Here is a 26,823-nt window from a genome sequence, read left to right as displayed (position 1 = left end):
GCAGAATTTGTGGGTGGGTCTGTTTTCCAGGGCTCGGTGGGTGGAGTTGTGATGTCAGTAGACTCCCCGCCCACCTCTACACTCCCCTTGTCAACATGCATTTTCTCCTGTGTATTTCTTACACTGAACTTCTCCTATGATCACTAACATCTAGTCAAAACCCAGAAAAGTCCCCACATGACTTTAGCATGCCCAATCATGCTGAGGTGTGGAATTGCCAATCCTGGCAGAACAGCAGAAGAAAGGAGTGGGGGAGGGAATTCAAAAATAATGCATGTCTTAGGCTAATGCATGAGATATGTAAATCCCCTGCCAATCACAGCAAGGGGAGAATTTGACAAAGTTTTTCTCTGTTTGTCAAGATTTATCTCACTGAACAATAAAAGAGGATTGCTCAGAGATGGAATAACTCTTGGTGGCAAGACTGGGCTCAAATGATAGGAAATCTTATACTCTACATTATGACATCAAAAAAAAGAAAAAATCGGGTTTACATCCACTTTGAGAACTGATTTGGGGTAAAAAAAAATAGGATGTGAAAAAAAAAAAAACGGGCAAATGTTAACAACCAGGCCAAAATTGCCTTCAGCACAAACCTGAAAAAATCTGAACCTTTTCTTCTTTTTTGGGGAATATTTTCCAGCACACGTACACACACATGTTTTCCCCTAATTTGTATACCATCAGTCCACAATGTAAAAAGGGAACTGTGATTTTCTTTGAACTTTGATGTCTAAACATACCACAGCCTTAAGGCATTTCACGTGTTGTTACAAGAGCTCAAATATTTCACATGCCCTGAAAAATGATCAGCTGAAATTTGCTAGCACCTTTCAAGTCTGTCATTTGCCTTAAAGCGAGACACACAATACAACATAATAATCCCTTCACTGACACAGATATATTATTTTTACAGTGAATACTTTTTTTTTTTTCAAAAGGTATTTGTCCCAAAAAAACACAGCTGTAAAAAAAAAAAAAACACTATTTGGTCTCATTGGTTACAGAATGATAGCTTTTTGGAAATATTTCCAGATATCTCTGATTCATGATTTTGGATAACTAGGTAAAAACAAATCAAACTGAACCTTGAATAACATGCCATATTCATAGTGGATTGTTTTTTTTTTAAAAAGGAGTCCCATTCTGGAAAAGCCAATAGACCAAGTCACTGTTATGCCCCATACACGCGGTGCGACTTGTCTTGCATACACACATAAAGTTGTCAGAAAATCCGATTGTTCTGAACGCAGTGATGTACAACACATACGACGGGACTATAAAACGGGCCGGTAGCCAATAGCTTTCATCTCGTAATTTATTCTGAGCATGCGTACCACTTTGTCCGTCGGAATTGTCTACACACGATCGAAATTTAAGTGATCGGATTTTGTTGTCGGAAAATTTTAGATCCTGCTCTCAAACTGGTGTCGGAAATTCAGACGGAAAAAGTCAGATGGAGCCCACGCATGATCGGATTTTCCGACAACACGATCCGATCGCATGTTTTCCGTCGGAAAGTCCGACCGTGTGTACTGGGCATTAGGCTATGGACAGTCCTGTGAGGCTGCGTTCTGTGGGTAGGGCAGCCTATTCATTTCAACGGACCGCCCTACCCGCAGAAACAAGGAGAAAAAAGTCTCCGACCCTTTTTTTAAAAAATTGCGCTGCACTGTGCACATGGTGCTGCGGCACTATTAGTTTTGGCATGTGCAAAAAAGACGCCACATTTGCTAATGCCTGGGGTTACCCTTAAGAATAGCTACAGTGCAGTGCCTTTCTCTGTGGGTTGGGAATGCATGCTATTTTATCTACCAATAACAAGCCTTTTGCTAAGGACATTGTCACAGATTTGGGTCCTGAGGGTACAGGGACAAAGGGGGCTGGATGATGTACAAGGTATCACCATCAAAGCAGGCTGGTCGATCCATCACCAGAACCCCAACGTTCCCTAATTTAGATACAAGTAGCAGCCATAAACAACACGCACACACTGTTGTCCAAGGTGCCACTGCTAGAAATTCCAGGCTTGTGAGGCACTTTTTCTCATTACACTCTATGCTCAGATTGGCACACAGACTTCCCAGACCACACACTGCTCCCAATGTCACTGACAATTGTAGGTTATATAAACCAGGCAAAAAAACATATAGACATCCAGGTGTCTCAAACTGGTGGCCCTCCGGCTGTTGCAAAACTACAAGTCCCATCATGCCTCTGCCTGTGGGAGTCATGCTTGTAACTGTCAGCCTTGCAATACCTCATGGGACTTGTAGTTTCACAACAGCTGGAGTGCCACCAGTTTGCTCACAATCTCTGAACACCAGCCACCAATAGAGAGAGAGGGAGACTCACACACACACACACACACACACACAAATCTCACATACAATCTGCTGCACTCTAATGATTATATAGCATCTAGGTGATTCCCCCAGGCTTCCGAGATTCCCCATGCTATCCTGTAAACTGGTATACTAATGAAGTCACCTTTCCCACTGACCACACATACTGTATATACACACATCCCTGTTGCTGGCAATGCTTTGCCTTTGCAGGGAATGAAAGAGGAAGTAAACCCATCAGGGTTTACTTCCTCTTTAAGGCTAGGTTCAAACTATGAATCACCTATGAATCGCACAAGAATACAGTGTGCAATTCACATGTGACTCATGCCAGGTACACACGGGCGGAATGTCCGACAGAAAAAGTCAGACGGAAGCTTTTCATTGTATATTCCGATTGTGTGTATGCCTCATTGGACTTTTTTGTTACGAAAATTCTGATGGACCTAGAAATAGAACATGTTTTAAATATTTCCGACGGAACCAATTCCTATCGGGAAAACTGCTCGTCTGTATGCTGTTCCGACGTACCAAAAACTACGCATGCTCTGAAGCAAGTACGAGACGGAAGCTATTGGCTACTGGCTATTGAACTTCCTTTTTCTAGTCCCTTTGTACATGCTGTACGTCACCACGTTCTTAACGATCGGACTTTGGTGTGATCGTGTGTATGCACGACAGTTTCAGCGGAACTCTGTCGGAAAAACCTTTGGAGTTTATTCCGATGGGAAAACCAGTCGTGTGTACGTGCCATTAGTGCTGTGCAATTTGAGACCGTTCATTCTGAAGGGGCTTAAATCGCACCATAGCGCACCAACGTAGTGCATGCACTACTTTTGGAAATGCACTGAAATCCGATTGCATGGTACTTTTGTACCATGCAATCTAGTGCAGGTCAACGCACTGTGTTTGCAACCTGCGCTTGTGGTGTCATTAACATTGCATTGACACCTGGTACAGATCACAAGGGCAGCACATTTTGAACACGGCGTGGCTAACACACACAGATCGCACTATGTTCTACTGTGAACCAGGGCTAAAGGCACTGATGAAACAATACAACCACACACACACACCAGTCTTTTCAGATCTGTGATTCAGAGCAAGCAAAAACGAACTTATTAATTGTTACCAATAATACCCCTAGGTGGGAAGTGCATTGACAGTTACAAAAAGATGCAAAAGACAGAAGATACAAAGTGAGACACCCATCTGCAAACATCATTGAGAATAAAAGGAATTAGCCAGTGTGCTAGAAGATATAAAAATTAAAGCTACAGAAGTTAGCATTTATAAAACAAAATAAATTTCAACCACTAGCTTCATAGAAGATGCTTCAGATACAATCAATCATATATGTCAAGGACCAATCCCATCAATCAATCACACAACCCATCTTCCTTCAACATAAAATGAATGCGTCCTGGTCTTACTGGGGCTAGATAAGGACATTGCAAAATTACTAGACTATGATTTCACCATAACCCTTTCATAACCAGAATTTTTGGAGCTTAGATGCTCAGAGCAAGTTTTGCAGCCTCAGGATGTGTCATTTAATTTGACAATAAATCTATCACGAATTTTTCAGTTTGACATCAGGTCTGAAAACTAGGAACACACAATTGCTCATTCTTAGTGCTGCTGCAAGGTTAATTAACATTCTCATGGTGGTATTTTTCATGTGGACTGAAAGTGTAACTAGAGGCAAGTTTTTTCTGTGTGTTAGTTCTGGGTAGACTGGGGAGCGATTAAAACACGTCACGTTTTTATCACTGTCTGTGTGTCTGTTTGTCCTGTGTACCATTATCACCGAGAGTGAAGGTGAGTGAAAGCAAAATAAAATCCCTAATTTTAGGTTGTCACCAGAACAGTAAAAAGGGGAAAAATATTCCAATGGTGAAAATAATTCTTGTGACCCTGGTGACAACCTGGGATTCCCTTGCTCTGAAAGGATTGCTTCTCACTTCCTGTTTTGACTTTAGGACAGGAAGTGAAAAAAAAAAAAGCAGTTGGGTGTCAACTTTTTTCATAGCAGTAGTACTATTAGGTTTTTAATACAAATAAGATTTCCCAAAACATCTAATAAGTGGGATAATGGCCACATTAGATGGATGGTCTGTAAACGAATGACCCAACTAGTAGGCCTTGCAAACATTATGCTTGTTTTTATGACTCAGAACACCCAAATACACACTTTGCTTTAATGGCAACCCCACCAGTTGTTTGTTCCTTTACTTCTACACTGCTCTGTTCAGATCAGGGAATAAAGGGATGAAGCCCTGCATAAGCTGGCTGTGACTCTTGTGGGCTTTCAAAAGGTTGAGGACTATCTCCTTATCTCTATGTGACAGAGCTGGGTGCCTGAGCAGCCAAACACCAGTACCAGCACTGTCACACTGGACAAAGGAGACTGAGTCCTCCCCATATCTGAAAGATGCTGTTTAATAGCAATTACCCCAAATCCCTTCTCCTTTAGAAGAGGCTTATTTGCATACATTTCTAGGGTAGTTCTGTCTGATGTCTCCTTACATGTATTTAGTACCTTGGTTAAAGTTATATGCTATAAATGAGAATTTACCTTCTGGTTCAAGCAGAGAGATATTTCCATGTACTGACAAAGGCTGTTGGGATCAGAGAATAGGGCACTGTGGTCACACTACTCCATGTATCGCTCGAAGGGTCATAACAGTCCAAAGTCTTTCCCCTTTGGGATCCAGAGTACCCACCCACTACATAGAGTCTATTGCCAGAGGCAACTGCACGGCAGCTAATCCTCTTTGAAGAAACGTCTCCAAATCTGCACCACTGATAAGTCTCACTGTTAAAACGGTAGGCTGAACTTGCAGAGAACTCTGTGTCGCCTCCCACAACAATGACATGATTTCCTAACACAGCAGCTCCAGTGTACCGCCAGGGTTGGGGGCAGGTAGCAGGTACTGTCCATCTGTTTTCAAGCGGATCAAAACATTGAACCTTGGGGAGTTTTTCACGGTTGACGCTGGTACCTCCAAAAACAAAAAGTTTCATCTTTGCTCCTACAACTGCAGCATTGCTGACACCTTCTCGAAGAGGAGCTACTAAGCTCCATTTGTCAACATGGGGATCATAGTGTTCCACTTGCTTTAGGGAGACTGAAGGGGATGCTGGAAAAGCTCCTGTGATTGCAGTGTGTCCTCCAACCACATACAAGCAGTTATCTAGTTCTGCTGATCCATGTCCAAACCTAGCAACAAGCATAGGTCCTGCCTTAGACCATTCATCATGTAATGTATCATACACCCAGACATCCTTCGATGCACCGTTTTCTGCCCCTTTTCCTCCGGTAACATAAACCTTGCATCCAATTGCACATGCACTACATTCTTTACGTGGACTGGGAATGTCAGTTTTAGGTATTATTTCGGTGGTCTTTGGGTCCATCACATAGATTTTATCACACATAAAGGTTTGTCCACCTAACAGCAACAGGGCCTGGCTGACTTTTCGAGGGCGAGCACAAAACCCAGTGACTAAGCCATCATTCTGCAGAATCTTGTTCCTGCACTGCGTTGCTTCTTCAACAATTGCTTTTGCCACCTTATTTTGACCCACTAAGCTGTCTGTGGCTAGACTTCGCAAATACTGCTCTGGAAGAAGAGCTAACCTAACACAGCGCAGTAGGTCTGGTAGATCATCAAAACGGAGGCACAAATCATACTTTATCCAACCCATCACAGCTTCATACACTAAACTTTCATCTTCCACCTCCAGTTCCTCACTAAGGACGAGTTCCATCAGCTTTAGCTTTGGTAACCTGAAGAAGTCTTCTGTTTTTGACAACTCCACAAAATTGGATAGACACATTCGCCAGGATAATTCGACCAACCTTTCACAGCAATGTGCATCAGATATTAACATCATGTTCAAGCAGTTGCCTACGTGTAGATTCTTCTCTAGGAACTCTGCAGCCGCATCTCTAATATCATGGAATTGTAGCATGTCTCCAGCTTCAAGCAATGACTCTGCGTTCTCTTCATTGAGGATAATCCTTGCAGAGTATGCATAATCCAGAAGCAACTCCAGCACCTCTGGATGTAGCGCATCGTGGAAGTTGACTTCTCTATCTTGGCTTTCTTTTAGACCACCGCTGAACATTGCCTCAAAGTAACGGCTACTGGAAGCTAGTACAGCCCGATGGCAAGGGAAGCCTTTGGTCCCCGCCAGCAAGACTACATCTGTGAAAAGGCACCGTTTGCGAAGGAGGTTCAGCTGTGTTAGAAGGCTGTCAGCATGGCCAGGTTTGTGGAAAAGATGGATGTTCATGGACCCTGTGCTGGAACGGGATTTACGGTTCTCGTGATTGCTAACAGACATTTTTTTTTTCTTTTGTTATTTGATAATTTTTAAGAAGTTAAATCTGGAAGACAAAAAAAAATGAATTTCAATTAGATTAAGGCTATGAATAATGTATATGTTAAGCAAAACACTCCCAATAAAAACATATCAGTTGATATTAGCTGTTCTTTTTCCAAGATTTGGTTTAGCTCACAAAGGGAATTGGGGCAATTAAGAATTGGATTGGATTTGTTGGCACAAACAGTTCCCATTGGCCAGGATACTTTTGCCAACCTTTATAAGCTAAACATTGCGGTAAGGGAAAACAATAGCTTCATACCATATATATATAAATCTCTAACTATATGACTAGTTATAAAAACATTTATGTGAGCAATATTAGTAACTTTCATAAAAGAAATGGTAATTTTAGCTATGTGCTTGCTTTAATATCTCTTTATTGAATTTATTTTCCTAATGCAATTATGTAACAGTTCATGTTAAACAATAAACATACTTGTTCTTTTCATTACATTGCATGCAAAATGTGTCATTCATCACCGCCAGGAAATGCAGGTGATACAAAGACAGACAAGTAAACAGTCACTCAGCAATTTCATTAACTCGCCAACTGCCAGGGAAAAAAACAAGGCCTTGACTAATAACACAGTATTTTGCATTTTAATGTGAACTTTTGAGGATATGAATATGAGAGTTGCCACTGCTGAGTTAATTTAACAAGGTGGAGGCCCTGGGGCTATCATCCTAATCCTGGCTTTATTACCTAGTGAGTCACTAATCTGGGTAGAGCATACAGTCAGTAAAGTCTAAAGTCTAAAATCACACCCTGTGTGCTTGACCTAGTCAGTGACACATTCGGTACAGTACAAACCTTTAGGATGACCTTAGCTTCTAAGATCACCCCAGGTTCATGAAAAAGAATGTCAGGCGGCATTGGCCAGTTCAATAGAAACTGACCAACATTTGGCCCCTGTGTGCTGCAGTCGGTCTTACAGCCTGCTTCTGTCGAAGGCACAAGACCGAAAAAGTTCTGCCCATTGGCTCCCACTCCAGAGTGTTCCAGTGGGGGGCCACACCCCTGTCAGAACACAACAGAACAGCAGGGAATATCGCTATACTAACATGGGAGAGTTCGTACAGTGGTTCCTCCTGAGCTGTCTTTTCTATTATTATTTTTTTCTGTTCAGCCCTTAAAAAAAATTACTAGTGTATACTAGGCTTTAGGATTATTATTAAAGCACCAAGGGATCCCCAAAACCCAAGGTACTCTATAATACAAATACATTACTAACCCTTCTCTATTCACCGCCTATACCTTCAAGTTGGCTGTTCATCGTATTTGAGGGTCAATAATAATGACTGAGGATTAGAGGAGGTGGGCTAGTGTGTAGGTGGGTGCAGCATGGTGCAGAGGCAATAATTCACACAGTCAAGTGCAAAATAAAAGACTTGTATTGAAGTAATGCAGCAACAGTTTGCAACAAACCCATGGGAAGGCCATTTTCCAACAACGTGAAAGAAGCAGCCTCCAGCCAGACTAACAGCATCTGTTGAGAGGGACGGAATGCGGCCTTGTTGTCTAATGCCTAATCAGGAAGGCGTCCAGAAGAGATGCAACCCTACAACCCCCCTGCCCCCCCCCCCTCCATTCCCCCCCATTTTTGTTACCCCCTTGTCTCTATCTACTCCTATTTTTTGTTTTCTACCTTTGTTTTAATATTGTGTGGTACTTATATACACATTATCTCTTCTGTTTTTAACATATACCTATTAGCTTGATCTCCTTATTACTGCTCTTGCAAAATGAACCAATAGTCACTAGCTTACTTTTTTCTTCTGATGGAATTTTCAAATGCTTTTGATGTAATACTTTATTGGCTTATGCGTTGCTCTACTAGTTAAATTTTGACACTTGTACTCATCCTATTTATAAATTGATGTTTAGCTTTATTGCTATTTGAACATTGTACCAATTTGTCAATCTTTGTTATATTTAAAAATAATAAACAAATTTGGTGAGAGATGCAACCCTACGCTTTCCCTCCTCGTCAGGAAGTTCCAAGCCCTTGTACACACGGTCGGACATTCCGACGGAAAATGTCTGATCGGACTGTGTTGTTGGATAATCCGACCGTGTGTGGGCTCCATCTGACTTTTTCCGTCGCAATGTCCGACCAACAATGTTTGAGAGCTGGATATAAAATTTTCCGACAACATGATCCGATCGGACTTTGTCCAATCATTTGTAGAGAATTCCGATCGGACAAAGTGCCATGTATGCTCAGATCAAAGTACGAGAGCAAAGCTATTGGCTACTAGGCTGAACGTGGTCCCGTCGGAACGAACGAACGTCATCACATTCTGAAAGATCGGATTTTCCGACAACTTTGTCCGACCGTTTGTATACAACACCAGTTTCGGTTAACCACTTCAAAACCGCAGTACGTCTATTGACGGCCTGGGGTTTCGGTGGTTATATCTAAATGATGCCTGAGTCCACAGACATCATTTAGATATTGCCGTTTTCAGCCGGCGATTGCCTACACCATAAGAATGATCATAGCGGCTGTTCCGCCGCTTGATCGTTCTTACGGGCGGCGGGAGGGGACGCCCCCCCCCTCCCGCCGACCTCTGGTGCTTCTACCGACTCACCGTTTCCATCGGTGAGTCGGTCACAGGATCCGCCGGCCCCAGGATGTGATCATAGAGATTTCCGGTGGACTAGATTGTCCCCGGAGTCTCTATGATCGTTCGGAGGCCGGGCGCGATGTTATGACGTCACGCCCGGCCTCGTTATTCAAATTAACGGCGCCAATCTGGCTAGGAAGCCAGGATCGTTTTTTTTTTGTTTTTGTTTTTATTCTGCCCAGCCTAGAGGTGAGATATGGGGTCTTATTGACCCCATATTTCACTGTAAATAGGTCCGATCGTGCCATATTCCTATTACAAGGGATGTTTACATTCCTTGTAATAGGAATAAAAGTCATCAATTTTTTTTTTTTTTTTTTTAAGTGTAAAACTAAAAAAATAAAAATAAAATTAACAATAAAAAAGAAAAAAATTTTTTTTTAAGCGCCCCTGTCCCCGTGAGCTCGCACACAGAAGCGAACGCATACGTAAGTCCCGCCCACATATGAAAACGGTGTTCAAACCACACATGTGAGGTATCGCCGCGAACGTTGGAGCGAGAGCAATAATTCTAGCCCTAGACCTCCTCTGTAACCCAAAACATGTAACCAGTAAAAATTTTTAAAGCGTCGCCTATAGGGATTTTTAAATACCAAAGTTTGGCGCCATTCCACGAGCGCGTGCAATTTTGAAGCGTGACATGTTGGGTATCTATTTACTCGGCGTATCCTCCTCTTTCACATTATGCAAAAAAATTGGGCTAACTTTACTGATTTGTTTTTTTTTTAGCATGAAACTGTTTTTTTTTCTGAAAAAAACGCGTTCGAAAAATTGCTGCGCAAATACCGTGCGAGATAAAAAGTTGCAATGACCGCCATTGTATTCTCTAGGGTCTTTGCTAAAAAAACATATATAATTTTTGGGGGTTCTATGTAATTTTCTAGCAAAAAAATTAGGAATTTTACATGTAGGAGAGAAATGTCAGAATTGGCCTGGGCAGGAAGTGGTTAAAATCCGATGGATTTTGTGGTCGGAATTTCCGACCGTGTGTACAAGGGCTAATGCTAGTACTTCCCCTAAAATATGGGCTACTTTTCCCTGCTTTGCCCACTTGCAAATTGTACATCAAGCCTGGAAACCAGGGCCTCAGATTCAGGTTCTGCCTGACTCAAGATGGCTGCTCTAGTCACATGGGGCTGCAGCATGCAATTGATCGCTTCCCTGCTAACCCAGGAAACCATAAAGGAACCATGTTCCTCTTGACTTCCTCTCCAACTTCAGGGCCACTGTGGAACTGCGCCACCGGCAGGAGAGAAAGCAGACTGCATCTGCCGACAAGTCCTTGACCAAAGAAACTATGGACCCAAGTCTCTGTGTTTGCAATACAATTCTCTTTTTTGTTAATTGGAGCTCAGTATTTGTATGAAGTCTGTCAACCAGCAAGGATGCCAAATGGCTGTTTCTGCACCAGCATATGTATGAATGGATTTTCTCCACTCTTATCGGCTTGTGAGAGAACAATTTCAGAAAACACTACTAACAAATAATGAATTAGGAGAGTCCGCAATCTGTAAATATCTGGATTGAAGTCTGTTTGAAGATCTGTTTCTACTGAATAGAATTAAACTATTCGGGAATCCAGGCAACCATGTCTCATGAATTGTATAATGCTGCACAGCTTGAATAAATACTTGGACTAATGTGAATTTCCCCTGATTTATGAATCAAGTCACTCATCATTAAACACCACATATAAATGTACTGAGCTAATCAATCTTTTCACATGCCCATGATGGGGTAGAGCAAATCACAGGCATACTAAAGCTGGTAAAATGTTGAGCAAATTCCAGCCAGTTCCTGATGAACTCTTCGAACTTCAACCAGTGGGTGGTCCTGTTGGCACCGCTAATCCCTTCAAAGTATTGAAGGAGCCAGGTGGAAAACGGACACCTGAACAGAGCCTGCATCCAATCAGATGAAGAGGACAATAGCCAATAGGGGTGATTCATCCACCCGTAGTGTGGATAGAATAATTTGTTAGATTTCTTTCATTCAGAAAAAAAAAAAAAAATATATATATATATATTTATGGTTGGAGCCCTCCGCTGTAAGAGATATGAAAGAACACATAAACACGTCACAAGACTAACAACATAAAATAGACCTGAATTGTGCCCTTGGTCTGCTGTAAGGTAAGCCCTGGTGAGCTGGGCGGTGAGCCCTGCTCTGCTGGGCGATATGCCAAGAGAAGGCCGCATACCTTAAGAAAGTAAATGGATGTTTCTGTAGAGAAACGTGTTTTAAGTGAAGTACTCTAAGAAGGGAAATGGGTGGGTGGGTACCTTGCACTGGAACCGACACAGACCGTTGTGGGTGGTCTGATTATATACCCTCCGGGCTCCTCCCATAATTACGGGCCACCATACTGGCCCTCTTATTTATGGTTGGAGCCCTCCGCTGTAAGAGATATGAAAGAACACATAAACACGTCACAAGACTAACAACATAAAATAGACCTGAATTGTGCCCTTGGTCTGCTGTAAGGTAAGCCCTGGTGAGCTGGGCGGTGAGCCCTGCTCTGCTGGGCGATATGCCAAGAGAAGGCCGCAAAAGATTTGGTGTAGGGAGGTAATTATTAATTTATGTACAGCAAGACACTACGGGGCAAAGTTTCTGAAGGCTCAGGACATTTCCACTTGTGGATTGGAGATGTATCGAGTAAAGCAGGTGGATTCCCGCCTGCCCATCTTTGATCGCGTGGACTGGGACCCCGTTTCGTGAGGCTGCTGATGCTGCTCCAATGCGAAAGAATGTCCAAGAAAATGACCAAGGTCCTGGCCTAATGTGCTCAAAAGGAACCTGACGTGACTAATGAACTAGTTGCTGCCTGGGGTACTAATCGAGAACGGTAGTAATGGGCTGTCCTGCGAGGGATCAAACAGATGGGCCAAAAATTGATCTAGGATGGACACGGGGCACCAGGCTTTGAGAGTTTGGAAAGGTTTTAGGTCAACCCCTGGACCGGACTATTGTGTTTTGGACACGCTGAGGAGCAAGATGAAGTCTGATGGCGTGTGAGGTGGTGTCTATGTAACACTTTACAACTGGGATGGTGACAGTATTCACTGGGGCGTAAGAAGCTGTAGAAAGCCAGGTAGATGGCTGCTTGAAGGACCAGGCTGCATTTAGCCAAAAGGGGAATGTGACAGGATGAAAGACATGTCTCGGAATATGGCGCTGGTTACGGGTAGCCGTTTGATACTGATTTGGGGTCATTGCCTGTGAATACCACACAACATGGTCTTGACCGTATGGGCGGCGAACAAGACGGTTTGTTAGGATCTCATAAGGGGATAAAATACTGGATGTCAGCTGAGTGGGATCTAAGGTATTGTGTGACAATGCCAACTGTGTGCGGTGGCATAATATGAAGACCGGGATGTGATGGAGAACTCTTGGTATTGCTCTGGGGTTTGAGGCTAGTAACCTGACATAGAACCTCTAGGCTGCCCGGTAGGCCTTCAGGGTGTTGTGAGATAGTGAAAGATTAATAAGGCAGGTAGCGTCGTGAAAGTGTTGTTTGAATCCGAGGTTAGCTACGACCAGTGTGGGATAAGAGACATGGTCGGGTCGGTTCCAGGTTCCTGCAAAAAATAACGAAGCAAAGTTAACGGGTAGTGCGTCGGCCAGATTATTGCATTTGTCTGGGATGTGGACGCATAGGACGTTAGATTGGTGCTGTGGGGATAGTGGCACCAGCCTGCACAGGAAGGCCACGATGGCAGGCTACTAGGACCTCCTTTATTGGTTTATTGGCTTGGTTGTCTGTGGCGAACGTCACTGTTTGTCCTGCCCAGTTGTTGCACCAGACTTGAGCTGCTGCGACAATGGGGTAGAGGTCGAACAAAGAGGAGGACTAACTGAACCCAGGAATCAAGAGGATTTCTGACGGCCATGGCCCTATAAACCCAATTTGACCAAAATTGAGGCGAGGACCTGTGGAGGCTGCGGTGACCATGACTACCTGAGATGAAGAGAGAGATGCTGAGGGAATACACATTGGCATGCCATTCCAATTTGTGAGAAATTCGACTCTCATGGGCAGATCTGCTATAGCTGGCACATCTTAATTTAAGGATTTAGTCAGGGTCTTTGCCTGGAAGAGAAACACTAAAAGATGGGAGGTAAAAGATCCCCTTGAGTCTGGCTGCTGCCTTGGCTGAAAATGAGCAGTGATAGTCAAAGGATGGGCACCCTGCGTACTTGTGACCTGCTGCGTGCAGATACGGGTCCAATTCTACCCTCCTGTTGGGGTTGCTCTGCCTAGCATGTCTCTGACTGTCCCCAAGGCCCGCACAAACTCTGTGACAGTGAGCTTGCGATTAAGTAAAGGGTCTCTGGTCTTCAGGATGACGGAGACATCTCCCTGCGAATATGATTTGTTCTAGGCCAAGTTGTGTACTGCTATGAGGAGGGATGCTAAGTTAACGTCGTTGTCATCCAAGATGTCCTCCTAGATGCCCTGCTAGGACAAGGTGTGCAGGGAAGACAATGGTGCATCTGTAAGTGAAGGTACGGGAATGACGGTGGTGACTGGAGCTGGTAGGGGCATGGCTGGGCGTACCTCCAGGGCTGTCACTCTGCTTGGACTTCAGGGACTGCTGCTGACAGTGTGGTTACCCAGGAGTGCAGCTGAGTAGTCGCAAAGAAGATAGACTGAAGTGGTGCCTGGAAGGGCTGCCACTGGTGGTGGAAACAGTAGCCTAAAGGCTTGGTTTCCTGGCTGCAGCAGGGTAGGATTTACTCCCGTGACACCGTTCTGTTATGAGTTTATATTTTTTTTTATTTTTTTTTTTTGTTTTTTTGTTTTTTGTTTTGTTTATTTGTTTTTTATTGGTCCAAGCTCTTGTGAGACTAAACCGCCGCTTGCTGAGCCCGTAAAGGGTGATGGCAGGGCTGAGGCAAAGTCCTCACTGTCTGCCTGCGACATAGCATCAACTAAAAGCAAGGGGGGGTATGTTTGAGGTAAGTTGCAAAGGTAGGAGGGGATAGTTGCGTTGGGTAGATAAGATGAAAGGCGGAAGGAAACAAGAAGAATAGGACAAGGAACGACAGCCATAGTGACAGTTGGTTTGCGCTCGAGCGCTGTTGAGTGTGACTTTAGAAAACTCAAAAGAATGCGTAACAACCGAGGTGAGCCAGGAGGTGACTGGCTAGGTAACCGATAGCTCGGGTGTCAGTCTGTGCTCGGCACAGACTAATGAACCAGAGCGCCCCATGGCGGACTGGGGTGGGTAGCTGAAGTCTGGTATACTAAGTAGGAATGTTGCGATCTGTAGTTAATTGACGTGGGTTCGGTCTACTAATGCTTGCACTGCCAGCAAGTATGGAGATTAGGCGACCTTGTCTGCGTATTGAAGGCTTGTGCTTCGAAAACAGAGTGAAGTGCACAGAAGTATGTGACAGTTGCTAACGCCTCAGGAGCAGGTCAAATTCTGTATGTGAAGTAAAAATATGTAGTGAAAGAGTGTTTAAGAGAAAGGGGGAATCCCATTGAACTACACACCTGACTTTATGCCCTAGTTGTGAAGTCGACTGGTTGGTGGTCGAGAACTGAGTTGACCGGGAGCCTGTAGTAAGGTGACATGAGAATTTCGTTTTGACGATGGGGATTGCAAAGAGCTGTTTGGGGCAAAGCTGGCCCCCTGGTGAAGATGCAAGCCCTCGACAATGGGTTTTTGTTTGTTTTTTTTTTGTTTGTTTTTTTTTGTTTTTTTTTTTTTGTTTTTTTGTTTTTTTTTGGGAGATACTGTCCAAACCTGGTGCAGGGTGGACTAACTGGTGTTCTAACTGGCCTAAAAGGGGAAAGCGACAGAGAAAACGATGAGCAGCCATGTTGCTACTGGAGACGATGAGTGGCAGTTTGAGCCATTCGCTGAAATGCTTGCAGCGATTGCAAGGAAGCGGCCTTATTTGAATTATAAATTGAATTATGAGGTGAGAATGAATGAATGAATGAATGAGGTGAACAGCTGTGTTGCTACTGGAGACGATGAGTGGCCGTATTAAGCTATTGCAGAGATGCTTGCAGCGATTTGCAAGAAAGCAGCTTTATTTGAATCTATAAATTTAATTATAAGTGTGTAGGAATGAGGAGAGCAGCCGTTTTTCTACTAGAGATGAGATTTGAAAGGTGAAAGCAATGTTTTGCGGATTTATAAGTGTGTAGGTATGAGGTGAACAGCAGTGTTGCTACTGGAGACGATTGGCAGTTTTGAGCCAAATGCAGAAAGACTTGCAGCGATTGCAAGAACGCAGCTTTGTTGAAAGGCGAAAGAAAGGTTATAGAGGAAATGTGATTATGTAGGAATGACCGTGCGCAATACTGAGCAAATTGGTGGAGAGAATTGTGTACGATCATGTATGGATAGACTGAGAAGGTCAAATGTAAGTACTGCTGAAGTTGTACAGTCGATGTGACTAGTTTGAACTGGGCTATAGCTATGGAATAGTCTGCGAAAGATTCGACTCAAATGAGTCGGTGATGCAACAGGATTCGGCTTGGTTGTTAGAGTTGCGTTTGGCAAGGACTGGAATCGTTGCGCCGACGCTGCGACTAAACTCGAATCCTCCGTAGATGCGACTGAGAGGCTCGTATATGGGATCCGACCGTATCGCTGAGGATATGGCTGGGTTCGGATTGATTGAATTGTGATGGTGGTTGAAGGGGCTGGTGATTGTCAATGATCCGAAACATAGAAGCGAAGTTGCGACTAGATTCGAAACGGCCGTAGATGCGAGGTGACTACAGGGCTCGTATGACAGATCTGCCCGTGTTGCAGATGATATGGCTGGGTTTGAATCGACTAAATGGTGATGGCGGTTGAAGGGGCTTGTGACTGCCAAGGATCCGAAACATAGAAGCGAAGTTGCGACTAGATTTCAAATCGGCCGTAGATATGAGGTGACTACGGGGCTCGTATAACAGATCTGACCGTATTGCCGATGATATGGCTGGGTTCGAATCAACTAAATGGTGATGACGGTTGAAGGGGCTTGTGATTGCTGAGCATCCGAAACATAGAAGCGAAGTTGCGACTAGATTTCGAATCGGCCGTAGATGCGAGGTGAGTAAGGGGCTTGAATGTCGGATTTGACCGCATCGACCGTGAAGTGATCGGCTCGAGTAAACCCGCGTTGGGTAGAAAGGATGAAATACATGAAAGATGACATAGACTTACGGTGGCGTAAGTGCGACTTTGCAAAACGAACATGATAAGGTAACTATTGGAGTTTAGAAGAGCGGTAACAACAAAGTCCTACCTGCGACAGCGAGTGTGTAGCGGTCCGAGCGTGGGACAATCGATGAAGATATACGACCGATCTCGAAGGTACAACTACGTGGACATGCAGTGAGTTGGCAGAGTCAGCCTCTGCAATGCATTTGACACGAATCAGCTCAAAAATGTATGAGATGAATCTGATATAAATTGGCAGTAAGGAGTATCTGATACGAATTGGTTGTAGAGTGTATGCCATTCCTTACTGTGAAACCAAACACCTATCAACCACCCATCCCCCCAGGCTAGTCAAGTGCAGGTAAGACATCAGGTGGGTTTAATTACACCTCAATCAGCCACAGAAACCCATACAAACAATACCTGTTTATCTCAAAAAAGGATGAGAACAGTGAATCTTATAACTAGTGAAGCCTATGGTGAGTGATAACGAGGAACAACTGATAGCGACTCGGCTGTGCCGAACAACGTCGGGACATGAGTGTCAACAACTCAGAGGTAGGTTTTGCGAAAGGGGTGCAGGATAGTAAGCATGATAAGCCGCAAGTTTGCACATGATATGAAAAGATTCGGATACTACTTATCTGCGACCATGAGCGGGAACCGCCGACGAAGACCACGAATGAAGAAGCCGAAGTGCACCTACGATTGGACACACAGATAGACGACCGTGAGGGAGCTGAGAAGAGTCAGCCCCTTGATGTGCAGTACCTTGCACTGGAACCGACACAGACCGTTGTGGGTGGTCTGATTATATACCCTCCGGGCTCCTCCCATAATTACGGGCCACCATACTGGCCCTCTTATATATATATATATATATATACAGTGGTGTGAAAAAGTGTTTGCCCCCTCCCTCATTTCCTGTTCCTTTGCATGTTTGTCACACTTAAGTGTTTCGGAACATCAAACCAATTTAAACAATAGTCAAGGACAACACAAGTAAACACAAAATGCAATTTGTAAATGAAGGTGTTTATTATTAAAGGTGAAAAAAAATCCAAACCATCATGGCCCTGTGTGAAAAAGTGATTGCCCCCTAAACCTAATAATTGGTTGGGCCACCCTTAGCAGCAACAACTGCAACCAAGCATTTGCGATAACGTGAAATGAGGCTTTTACAGCGTCCTGGAGGAATTTTGCCCCACTCATCTTTGCAGAATTGTCCTAATTCAGTTACATTAGAGGGTTTTCGAGCATGAACGGCCTTTTTAAGGTCATACCACAACATCTCAATAGGATTCAGGTCAGGACTTTGGTTAGGCCACTCCAAAGTCTTCATTTTGTTTTTCTTCAGCCATTCGGTGGTGGACTTGCTGGTGTGTTTAGGATCATTGTCCTGCTGCAGAACCCAAGTTCGTTTCAGCTTGAGTACACGAACAGATGGTTGGACATTCTCCTTCAGGATCTCTTGGTAGACAGCAGAATTCATAGTTCCTTTTATCACGGCAAGTCTTCCAGGTCCTGAAGCAGCAAAACAGCCCCAGACCATCACACTACCACCACCATATTTTACTGTTGGTATAATGTTCTTTTTATGAAATGCAGTGTTCCTTCTACGCCAGATATACTTGGACACACACCTTCCAAAGAGTTCCACTTTTGTCTCATCGGTCCACAGAATGTTGTCCCAAAAGTCTTGGGGATCATCAAGATGTGTTGTGGAGAAATTGAGATGAGCTTTGATGTTCTTTTTGCTCAGCAGTGGTTTTCTCCTTGGAACTCTGCCATGCAGGCCATTTTTGCCCAGTCTTTTCCTGATGGTGGAGGCATGAACGCTGACCTTAACTGAGGCAAGTGAGGCCTGCAGTTCCTTGGACGTTGTTGTGGGGTCTTTTGTGACCTCTTGGATGAGTCGTCGCTGCGCTCTTGGGGTAATTTTGGGCAGCCGGCCACTCCTGGGAAGGTTCACCACTGTTCCATGTCTTCGCCATTTGTGGATAATGGCTCTCACTGTGGTTCGCTGGATTCCCAAAGCTTTGGAAATGGCTTTATAACCCTTTCCAGACTGATAGATCTCAATTACTTTCTTTCTCAATTGTTCCTGAATTTCTTTGGGTCTCGGCATGATGTGTAGCTTTTAAGGATCTTCTGGTGGACCTTACTGTGTCAAGCAGCTCCTATTTAAGTGATGCCTTGATTGTGAACAGGTGTGGCAATAATCAGGCCTGGGTGTGGCTAGAGAAATTGAACTCAGGTGTGGACAACCACAGTTATAGTATGTTTTAACAAGGGGGGCAATCACTTTTTCACACAGGGCCATGATGGTTTGGATTTTTTTTCACCTTTAATAATAAACACCTTCATTTACAAATTGCATTTTGTGTTTACTTGTGTTGTCCTTGACTATGTTTTAAATTGGTTTGATGTTCCGAAACACTTAAGTGTGACAAACATGCAAAGGAACAGGAAATGAGGAAGGGGGCAAACACTTTTTCACACCACTGTATATATATATAGAAGTGCACGGCCAGCTTTATGTTATGTCAGGCTGGTATATTTTTTTTCCCAGTCCTCTGAAAAGGAGTCTGTTTCTGCCGCATAGGAATCCAGCACCATGGTACTTACCGATGAATTCACCTGAGACCCCGTTCACACTTGAGTGTTTTTCAGCTCAAAGGCTTAACACTCAGAAACACTCAAAAAGCAAAATCCCATTCATTTAAATGGTACCTGTTCACATTTGAGGATTTTGTCACCTGTATCAAAATGCCTGTTGCTCTAAAAAGTACGCAAGCTACTTTTCACGCAGATTAGAGCATTTTTGCCCCCATAGACTTCAATGGAAAACACCTGAACAGTGAGGATTTTGAATCACAGGCAGTACAGGTGCGATTCTGCCCGTGATTTTAAAATTCCGAGGTGTGAATGACAAATCGCACAATGCACATTTCGGATGCCATTCATGGCACTTAAAAACAGGGTGTGGTTCTTCCGTGATAAATCGTGCTGCAAACATGGCAAACCACACCGCATGAAGCATGTTGCCCAAAGGAAGCTCTAGAGCTGCACGCGATGCAGTTTTACGCCATAGCAGTGTGATTTATCGCATGACCATTGTGGCAGAACCGCACCCCATTTTTAGGTGCCATTCAAATGAACGGCATCTGAAATGTGCATTGTGTGATTTATCATTCACACCTAGGTGTTTTCAAATCATGGGCAGAATTGCGGCTCGTGATTCAAAACGCCCATGTGTAAATGCAGCCTGACAGTTCTTTCAGGCATTTTTTCAGACATTTTCAGCTCAAATGGCAGCTCCCCTCCCCTTTTCTAGCATCACTCGAGACCTTACACAGGTGTCTATTGGCCACAGCAAAAATGTCCAAATAAAGAACGCTTGAAAAAACACCTGAAAAAAAACCGCCTGAAAATGCTCTGATTGATTTGCCAAGATGCTATTATAGGAAGCATTCCCCTCTTTATGTAATCTATCAACAACTCTGTGTGCAACTCTGTTGCACACAGGCATATTACATAGGGGGTTATTTACGAAAAAGGCAAATCCACTCTGCACTGCAAGTGCACTTGGAAGTACAGTCGTTGTAAGTCTGAGCTGTAGATCTGAAATGAGGGGAAGCTCTGCTGATTTTATCATCCAATCATGTGCAAGCTAAAATGCTGTTTTTTATTTTCCTTGCACGTTCCCCTCAGATCCACAGCGACTGCACTTCCAAGTGCACTTTCAGTGCAATTTCAAGTGCATGTTGCACTTGTACAGGCATACCCCACTTTTAAGTACACAATGGGGTTTATTTACTAAAGCTGGAAAGCACAAAATCAGGCTCACTTCTGCATAGAAACCAATCAGCTTCTAACCCCAGCTTGTTCAATTAAGCTTTGGTAATAAAACCTGGAAGCTCATTGGTTTATATGCAGAAGTGAGCCTGATTTTGCACTTTCCAGATTTAGTAAATAAACCCCATTGTGTACTTAAAAGTGGGGTATGCCTGTAGTGCAAAATGAATTTGCCTTTCGTAAATAACCCCCGTAGAGTAAGTTATACAGCACAGCCAACTGGAAGCAGAGCCAACCCCCAGCACATAGTACGAGGAGCTTTTTTCTGCCGAATATGACATAGAATAAAGATTAAAGAGACCCTTTTAACAATTGCAGATAAAAGCCCTGAAAAATTAAGCATTTTAAACATTTACTTGCAGTGTTTTCTTTTCTATAAATGTTTTTTTTATGAAAAAAAAACAACACATTTTGAATATTTCTCTACTTTAAGGGAGTCACTTTCCTAGCACAGCGCTCGTCGTCCTGACATGTCCGAAGCCACTTCTCTACAGAGAGTGACTAATTACTATCGGGTTGCCACAGCTCCTCCTCCCCTATATAAACTTTTATGTAGCTGCTGGGGGGGAGCTGTGAAGGGCAATACTATAAAGCAGTGGTGGTCAACTGGAAAGCTATAGAATATAGCTATTAAAGTTCCTGAACAACTGGAGGGCCGTAGTTTTGAGACCCCTGGTCTAGAGACAAGGGTTTATTTACTAAACCTGGAGTGTGCAAAATCTAGCACAGCTCTGTATAGAAACCAATCGGTTTCTTTTTTTTGCCGAAGCTTAATTGGACAATCTGACGTTAGAAGCTGATAGGTTTCTATGCAGAACTGCACCAGAATTTAAACTCTCCGATTTTAGCAAATCAAACCGAAGGTCTTTAAACTGGGTGCATTTTCTCACTTTAGCACAGCTGCAATAATTGCAGAATAGCATAAGCTGTTTATACTCTGGACAGCTTACTTCTATATTATCAGGGCACTAAATACATTATTATGTCTATTGCTAATTCTCTGCAAGGACAACATGACTTTACAGAGTAAACCGTTCAGCAATCAAACTGATTGCGCATTTCCAGTGAAAACCATTTCACATAGCTTACCTGAAATGTAATTTGCATATACTGTATCTAAATAAAATCAAAAGTTATTTTTTGTGCATATTTTTTGTGAATATTGATGTTTTTAATGGTTTGAAAATGAATCTTGCATATAATATAAAACATTTATTTGAAAACGAATCTTGCCTATAATATAAAAACATTTATTTGAAAACAAATCTTGCATATAATGTAAAAGCATTTATTGTGTGTGTACATTACATTCTTCTGCTCCTTTTTTTAGCATTTTAAGTACACGTTGTTTAATCAAGGTACATTTTATCTGATATAAACTAAAATAAAACACAATAGCAGGCATAAAAACGAATTTATATTTGATGTTTTAGGGCACAATCAAAGCTTTGGGGAATGTTTGCTATCAGTACTGTATTGTGTATGGTTCAGCCAAAAAAACCTAGTTACATTCCCCCCCACCCCCAGCACAAAGAGACGCAATAAAACAATCAGGCTGGGAGGCATTAAGAATATCTACTGACAAAGAAAAATTGTTTTTAAAGCCAAGAACAATTTTAAGAGGGTGCCTAGACAAACATATCACAAAGGCTAAAGTGTAGTTCTTCATCCAGGAGAAAATCTCTTTAGTTTATTGCAATGAATGTGGCGGCTTGGCTTTGAACTGCCCTAGTGGTAGGACAAAGGTCCCAACTTCATTAATTATTAAACTATGTGAAGTTAATAAACAGTCTCTAGAGACTCACAATGTACACTCCTCAGCAGCTAAACACACAAAACAGTCATTGTCATTTCCTGCTATACACCAGGCGGCACATTAAACAGCACTGCGGCCCGGGGTTAACCCTTTCACCCCCAGGAGCGGCCCCAGCTACAGGCAGAGACTGTGGGAGGGGGGGGGGGGGGACTCTGTAATTACAGGCTACTTATGTTAAAGCAGTCGGGCAAGTTTAGACATATCCCCCCCCCCTGCTTCTATTAGCCTGGAGGAAGCGGATGTGGCTTGAAGCTCTGCAATAACTCAAAGCCTTTCATCCATTTACGTTAACTGTTAACTTAAAGCTGGCCATACACTAGTTTTATAGCTTTCGAAAAGTTCTTTCAATTTTTGAATTGTTAGTGGAGTCAAATCGACAATCGTTTTTTTTTTTGGCCGTAATGATGGGAAAGTTTGAAGAAGCAATATAGAAAATTTTTCTCAAACAAATACATTAAGGGTTCTTGCACAGTGGTGATGCATGAATGCCGGATCTTCCTGGCAGAAAGTTCCATATAGCGTGTGCGATTATACGTAAAAACTCATACAGTAATCTACTAATTAGACAAGGTGTGATTTACACACATATTTGCGCATAAAATACTGACCAGTAAGGCCTCATTCACATGCCCGTAAAAATGTTAATGGTGTTATTATTCATGTGTTTAATAGGGGAAAATTTCCAGCATAATGATCAGTAAAATACTTGAGTATAGATGCGTTTAAACGCACAAAGATGCGTATGCATGCATTTATACTTTTAAGTGTGCCTTAAGCCCCATACACACTATCAGATTTTCTGCTGATTTTTGTCTTCAGATTTACCAAAACCATGTAGTAGAAGGGCCTTCCTGGTTGCATACACATTGAAACTCCTAAGGTTTGACCTCATATTATATGGTTTTGGTAAATCTAAAGGAAAAAATCAGCAGAAGATCTGATAGTGTGTATGGGGCTTTAGACACCGATTTTTGGATTCTGTGTTACGGATCTGCAAGCAGCTCATGTTTACGCACTTGCATGTGAATGGCTCCATTGAAAACAATGCAGCTGCATTCAGATCTGTAATCAAAAACATGTACAGTATGTGCGTTTTTTTACAGTCATGTGAATGAAGCCTAATGCAGATTTTTGTCTTTTTTTCCTACAGATATAAGCAAAGTGTTTGTTTATTAAACACAATTAAAAGCAATAGATTGAGTTTTGATCAGTTAAACAAAAAAACAAAAAAAAGCCAAAACAATTGGGCCTTTTTGCCTCCTGTGTGCAAGAACCATTAAAATATATGTGTTTTTTTGTTTGGGAAATTCCATTCATTCATTCCAAAATCTAATGTTAAGGGCAAATTGAATTTTTAGGTACTTTCAAATGACATGTTGCCATTATCACACGTACTGAGTACTGACTCTACCAGTGTGGCCAGCATAAAACATGAGTTACCTTGAAATCGTATACATCTAAATGCGATAAAAGACGACCCCTCCTTTAATAGATCTCATCATTTGATTGCAATGAACTCCCCCTCCCACCTCCGTTATTCTACGCACCATGTGCCTGGACACATCTGGATGAAATTCTTTTAAAATTCTGAAATGCCAGTGTGGGTTATGCCACCTGACTTGCTGCCAGCAGCTGGCCACCTGCACTTTCCAGGAGGACTAGCATGGTCATGTAATGAATGTGTTTCACTTACCTTGCGCACAGTGTTGGTAATGCGAGAAAAGGGTCAGATTTCTATGGCCATCTTCTTTCAGCACAGCCAGTCTGTGGCTGGAGGGTCCAAAGGATCTGCAACAAAGTAAGTCATCGTTAGTGTCACCAAAAGGCTACGGCGCAGGTGGCAGCACACACAGCAGCTAGCAGCAGCCTGGGATTGTGATTTCAGGCTCTCTTTGTGTGCGATCAATGAGACTGTGCGCACATTCTTCTTCTACTGTGACAGCGAGAATGCCCAGCAGCGCATACATAGCCTCATACAACCCTGTGCTTATGAAATCCTTACAGTTTTGGATGTCTCGGGTTATAATGATAAAAAAATAATAGCAAGCAGACCACCCTACCAAACATATATTTCTGTATTAAAGCACTTTTCCTGTTCGCATAAAATTCCTTAATTATTAATGATCTTAAAAGGACAAAAACAGAGGAATTTACTAAGGCTGTGCATAGCAACCAATCAGCGTCTCCCTTTTATTTTCAAAGCTTAGTTGAGCAAGCAGAAGCTAGAAGCTGATTGGTTATTATGCACAGCTGCTCAATTTTTAGTAAATCCCCCCCCCCCCCCCCCATAGAAGCTCACGATCCTGCACGCCTTATGGAGTGGACCATGCTGCAAAATCTATATATGGACAAAACATTTTTAAAGCAATAGTAAAACATTGTGATATAGTATAATAAAGGCAATAGCGATGAGTTTATACATAGTTACTTCAAAACTTAATAGAGTAAAAGTATTTACCAGCAAGGACAGCTCAGATCCCTCTCTTCCTCCAACTGAAGCCTCAGCTGGGACAAAGCCTATTAACTATTCATAACATGCCAGTCCGCCCACCTGACGCCAGCCAATGGCCAAGCAGCTGCTTTCAGTCCCAGCACTGCTATAGCTTCCACAGGGTCTTGTCGCCTGCTGCTATACACACCACGTGCTCACAGCTAAGCTATGTGATGGATGGGGATTTCACAGCCCTTATATATTCATCCTAATAGGAAATCTACAAAGATTCATTCTTCAACCATAATCTATTCACATTAGGTGATTTGAAATTGCATGCAGAATTACCACAATTCTACCTTTGTTTCTAAATCGCAGTAAATTATTATTATACAGGTTTTATATAGCGCCAACAGTTTGCACAGCGCTTTACAACATGAGTGCAGACATTACAGTTACATTACAATTCGGTACAAGAGGAATCAGAGGACCCTGCTCGTTAGAGTTTACAATCTAAAAAGGAAGGGTCAATTGATACAAAAGGTAATAGCTGCGGGGGGAGGAGCTGATGGAGGAAGTAAAACAGTGTTACTTAGAAGCAGGATAAGGTTCTTTGAAGAGAAGAGTTTTCAGGGATCGCTTAAAGATAGATTAGGGGACAGTGGGACAGCTTGGGGTAGGGAGTTCCAAAGGATGAAATCCTGGAGGCGAGCATGGGAGGAGGTGACAAGGGAGCTAGAGAGCAGGAGGTCCTGGAATTACCGAAGAGAGCGGCTTGGTTAGTATTTTGGGACCAGGTTATTAAAACGCGCGTTTGGGTGCCATTATTCTTAACGACACCCCAAGTGTAATGCAATTGTACGTAATGCAATTGTACGTAATGCAACGTAATGCAATTCTACATAATGCAAATCTACATAATGCAACGTAATGCAATTCTATGTAATGCAACGTAATGCAATTCTACGTAATGCAACGTAATGCAATTGTACATAATGCAACGTAATGCAAATTTACGTAATGCAACGTAATGCAAATCTACATAATGCAAAGTAATGCAATTCTACATAATGCAATGTAATGCAAATCTACATAATGCAACGTAATGCAATTCTACATAATGCAACGTAATGCAATTCTACGTAATGCAACATAATGCAATTCTAATTTAAACGTGTGTTTAAAGTGGGGGTCCACCCTAAAGTGGAGCTTCCGCTCATTGGAACCCTCCCCCCCTCCGGCGCCACAATTGGCACCTTTCAGGGGGGAGGGGGGTGCAGGTACCTGTACAGTACAGGTATCTGCACCCACTTCCGGCGTAGATTCTGCAGAAGCTACGCCCCTTTACGCAGAATCTACGCCCCTTTCCGAAGGTCCCCCGCTGCCTGCTGGGAAACACACGGATCCCAGAGACAGCAGGACCATCCTTATTGCGCAGCGCGACTCGCGCATGCGCAGTAGGGAACCGGGAAATGAAGCCACAAGGCGCCACTTCCTGATTCCCATACCCAAGATGGCGGCGACATCGCGGGCGCGCTGGGCGGGTAAGTGTCATTATTTTAAAAGTCAGCAGCTGCAGTATTTGTAGCTGCTGGCTTTAAAAAAAAAAAAACGGCGGACTCCCGCTGCTGGTCAACCAGGATCAGGAGCTTCTTTTAGGTGACAAACACTCTTACGGCAGCCCATTAAAGTGAATGGGATGTCCTATCCACAACACATGGAAACGCTTGTAGATCACGTTTTCTGTTTTGCAATCAGAAATACTCATTACCCAACCAAATATCTGAATGGGGCAGAATCTGGCCCAAAAAAAGGGAATATCGAAAATAGGGGTGACTATAACCAGTGTCTGCTATAATAATCTTAAATATAAACATAAACCAAAATGTATTTCAACAAAACTCCAAAGTACGGCTAGGTTCATATCCCTGCGTGTCTGAAACGTACACAAAATTGCGTACTTTCCAAACATGCAGAGAAACACTCTGCACTTTAACAGACGCATGGGGGTGCCATTAATTCTTAATCACGCATCAGCAACTGCAGCAAATTCTTTTGCATGGGCAAACCATAGGGTGCCACAGCACCAAGCGATTCTGTGCGGCACCCTAATGGGCCGGTGCCTTCTTTTCCAGCGTCTCTTGCAAGTAGGGCTGCCGTACATGCAGCAAG

The 26,823-nt window shown here is 43.0% G+C and overlaps 1 protein-coding gene across 1 annotated transcript in view; it reads right to left on the bottom strand.

Annotated features, from left to right (window-relative positions):
* The window catches only part of LOC143974499 (ectoderm-neural cortex protein 1-like), a 30,678-nt gene extending 5,912 nt beyond the window's left edge, over positions 1–24,766 (bottom strand). The window contains exons 1-3 of the mRNA XM_077475967.1: positions 24,679–24,766; positions 23,914–24,008; positions 4,924–6,741 (exon numbers count right to left, since the gene is read on the bottom strand). Coding sequence (XP_077332093.1) covers positions 4,932–6,698 — 1,767 coding nt within the window. The 5' untranslated portion in view covers positions 6,699–6,741; positions 23,914–24,008; positions 24,679–24,766 and the 3' untranslated portion in view covers positions 4,924–4,931. The remainder of the gene's footprint in view (positions 1–4,923; positions 6,742–23,913; positions 24,009–24,678) is intronic.
* Between the last annotated feature and the right edge of the window lie 2,057 nt (positions 24,767–26,823).

Source organism: Lithobates pipiens, unplaced genomic scaffold (assembly GCF_037356315.1).
Source record: "Lithobates pipiens isolate NorthernLeopardFrog02 unplaced genomic scaffold, aLitPip1_a1.2 Scaffold_13, whole genome shotgun sequence".
NCBI lineage: Eukaryota > Metazoa > Chordata > Amphibia > Anura > Ranidae > Lithobates > Lithobates pipiens.
This window is presented reverse-complemented; position numbering and strand designations above follow the sequence as displayed.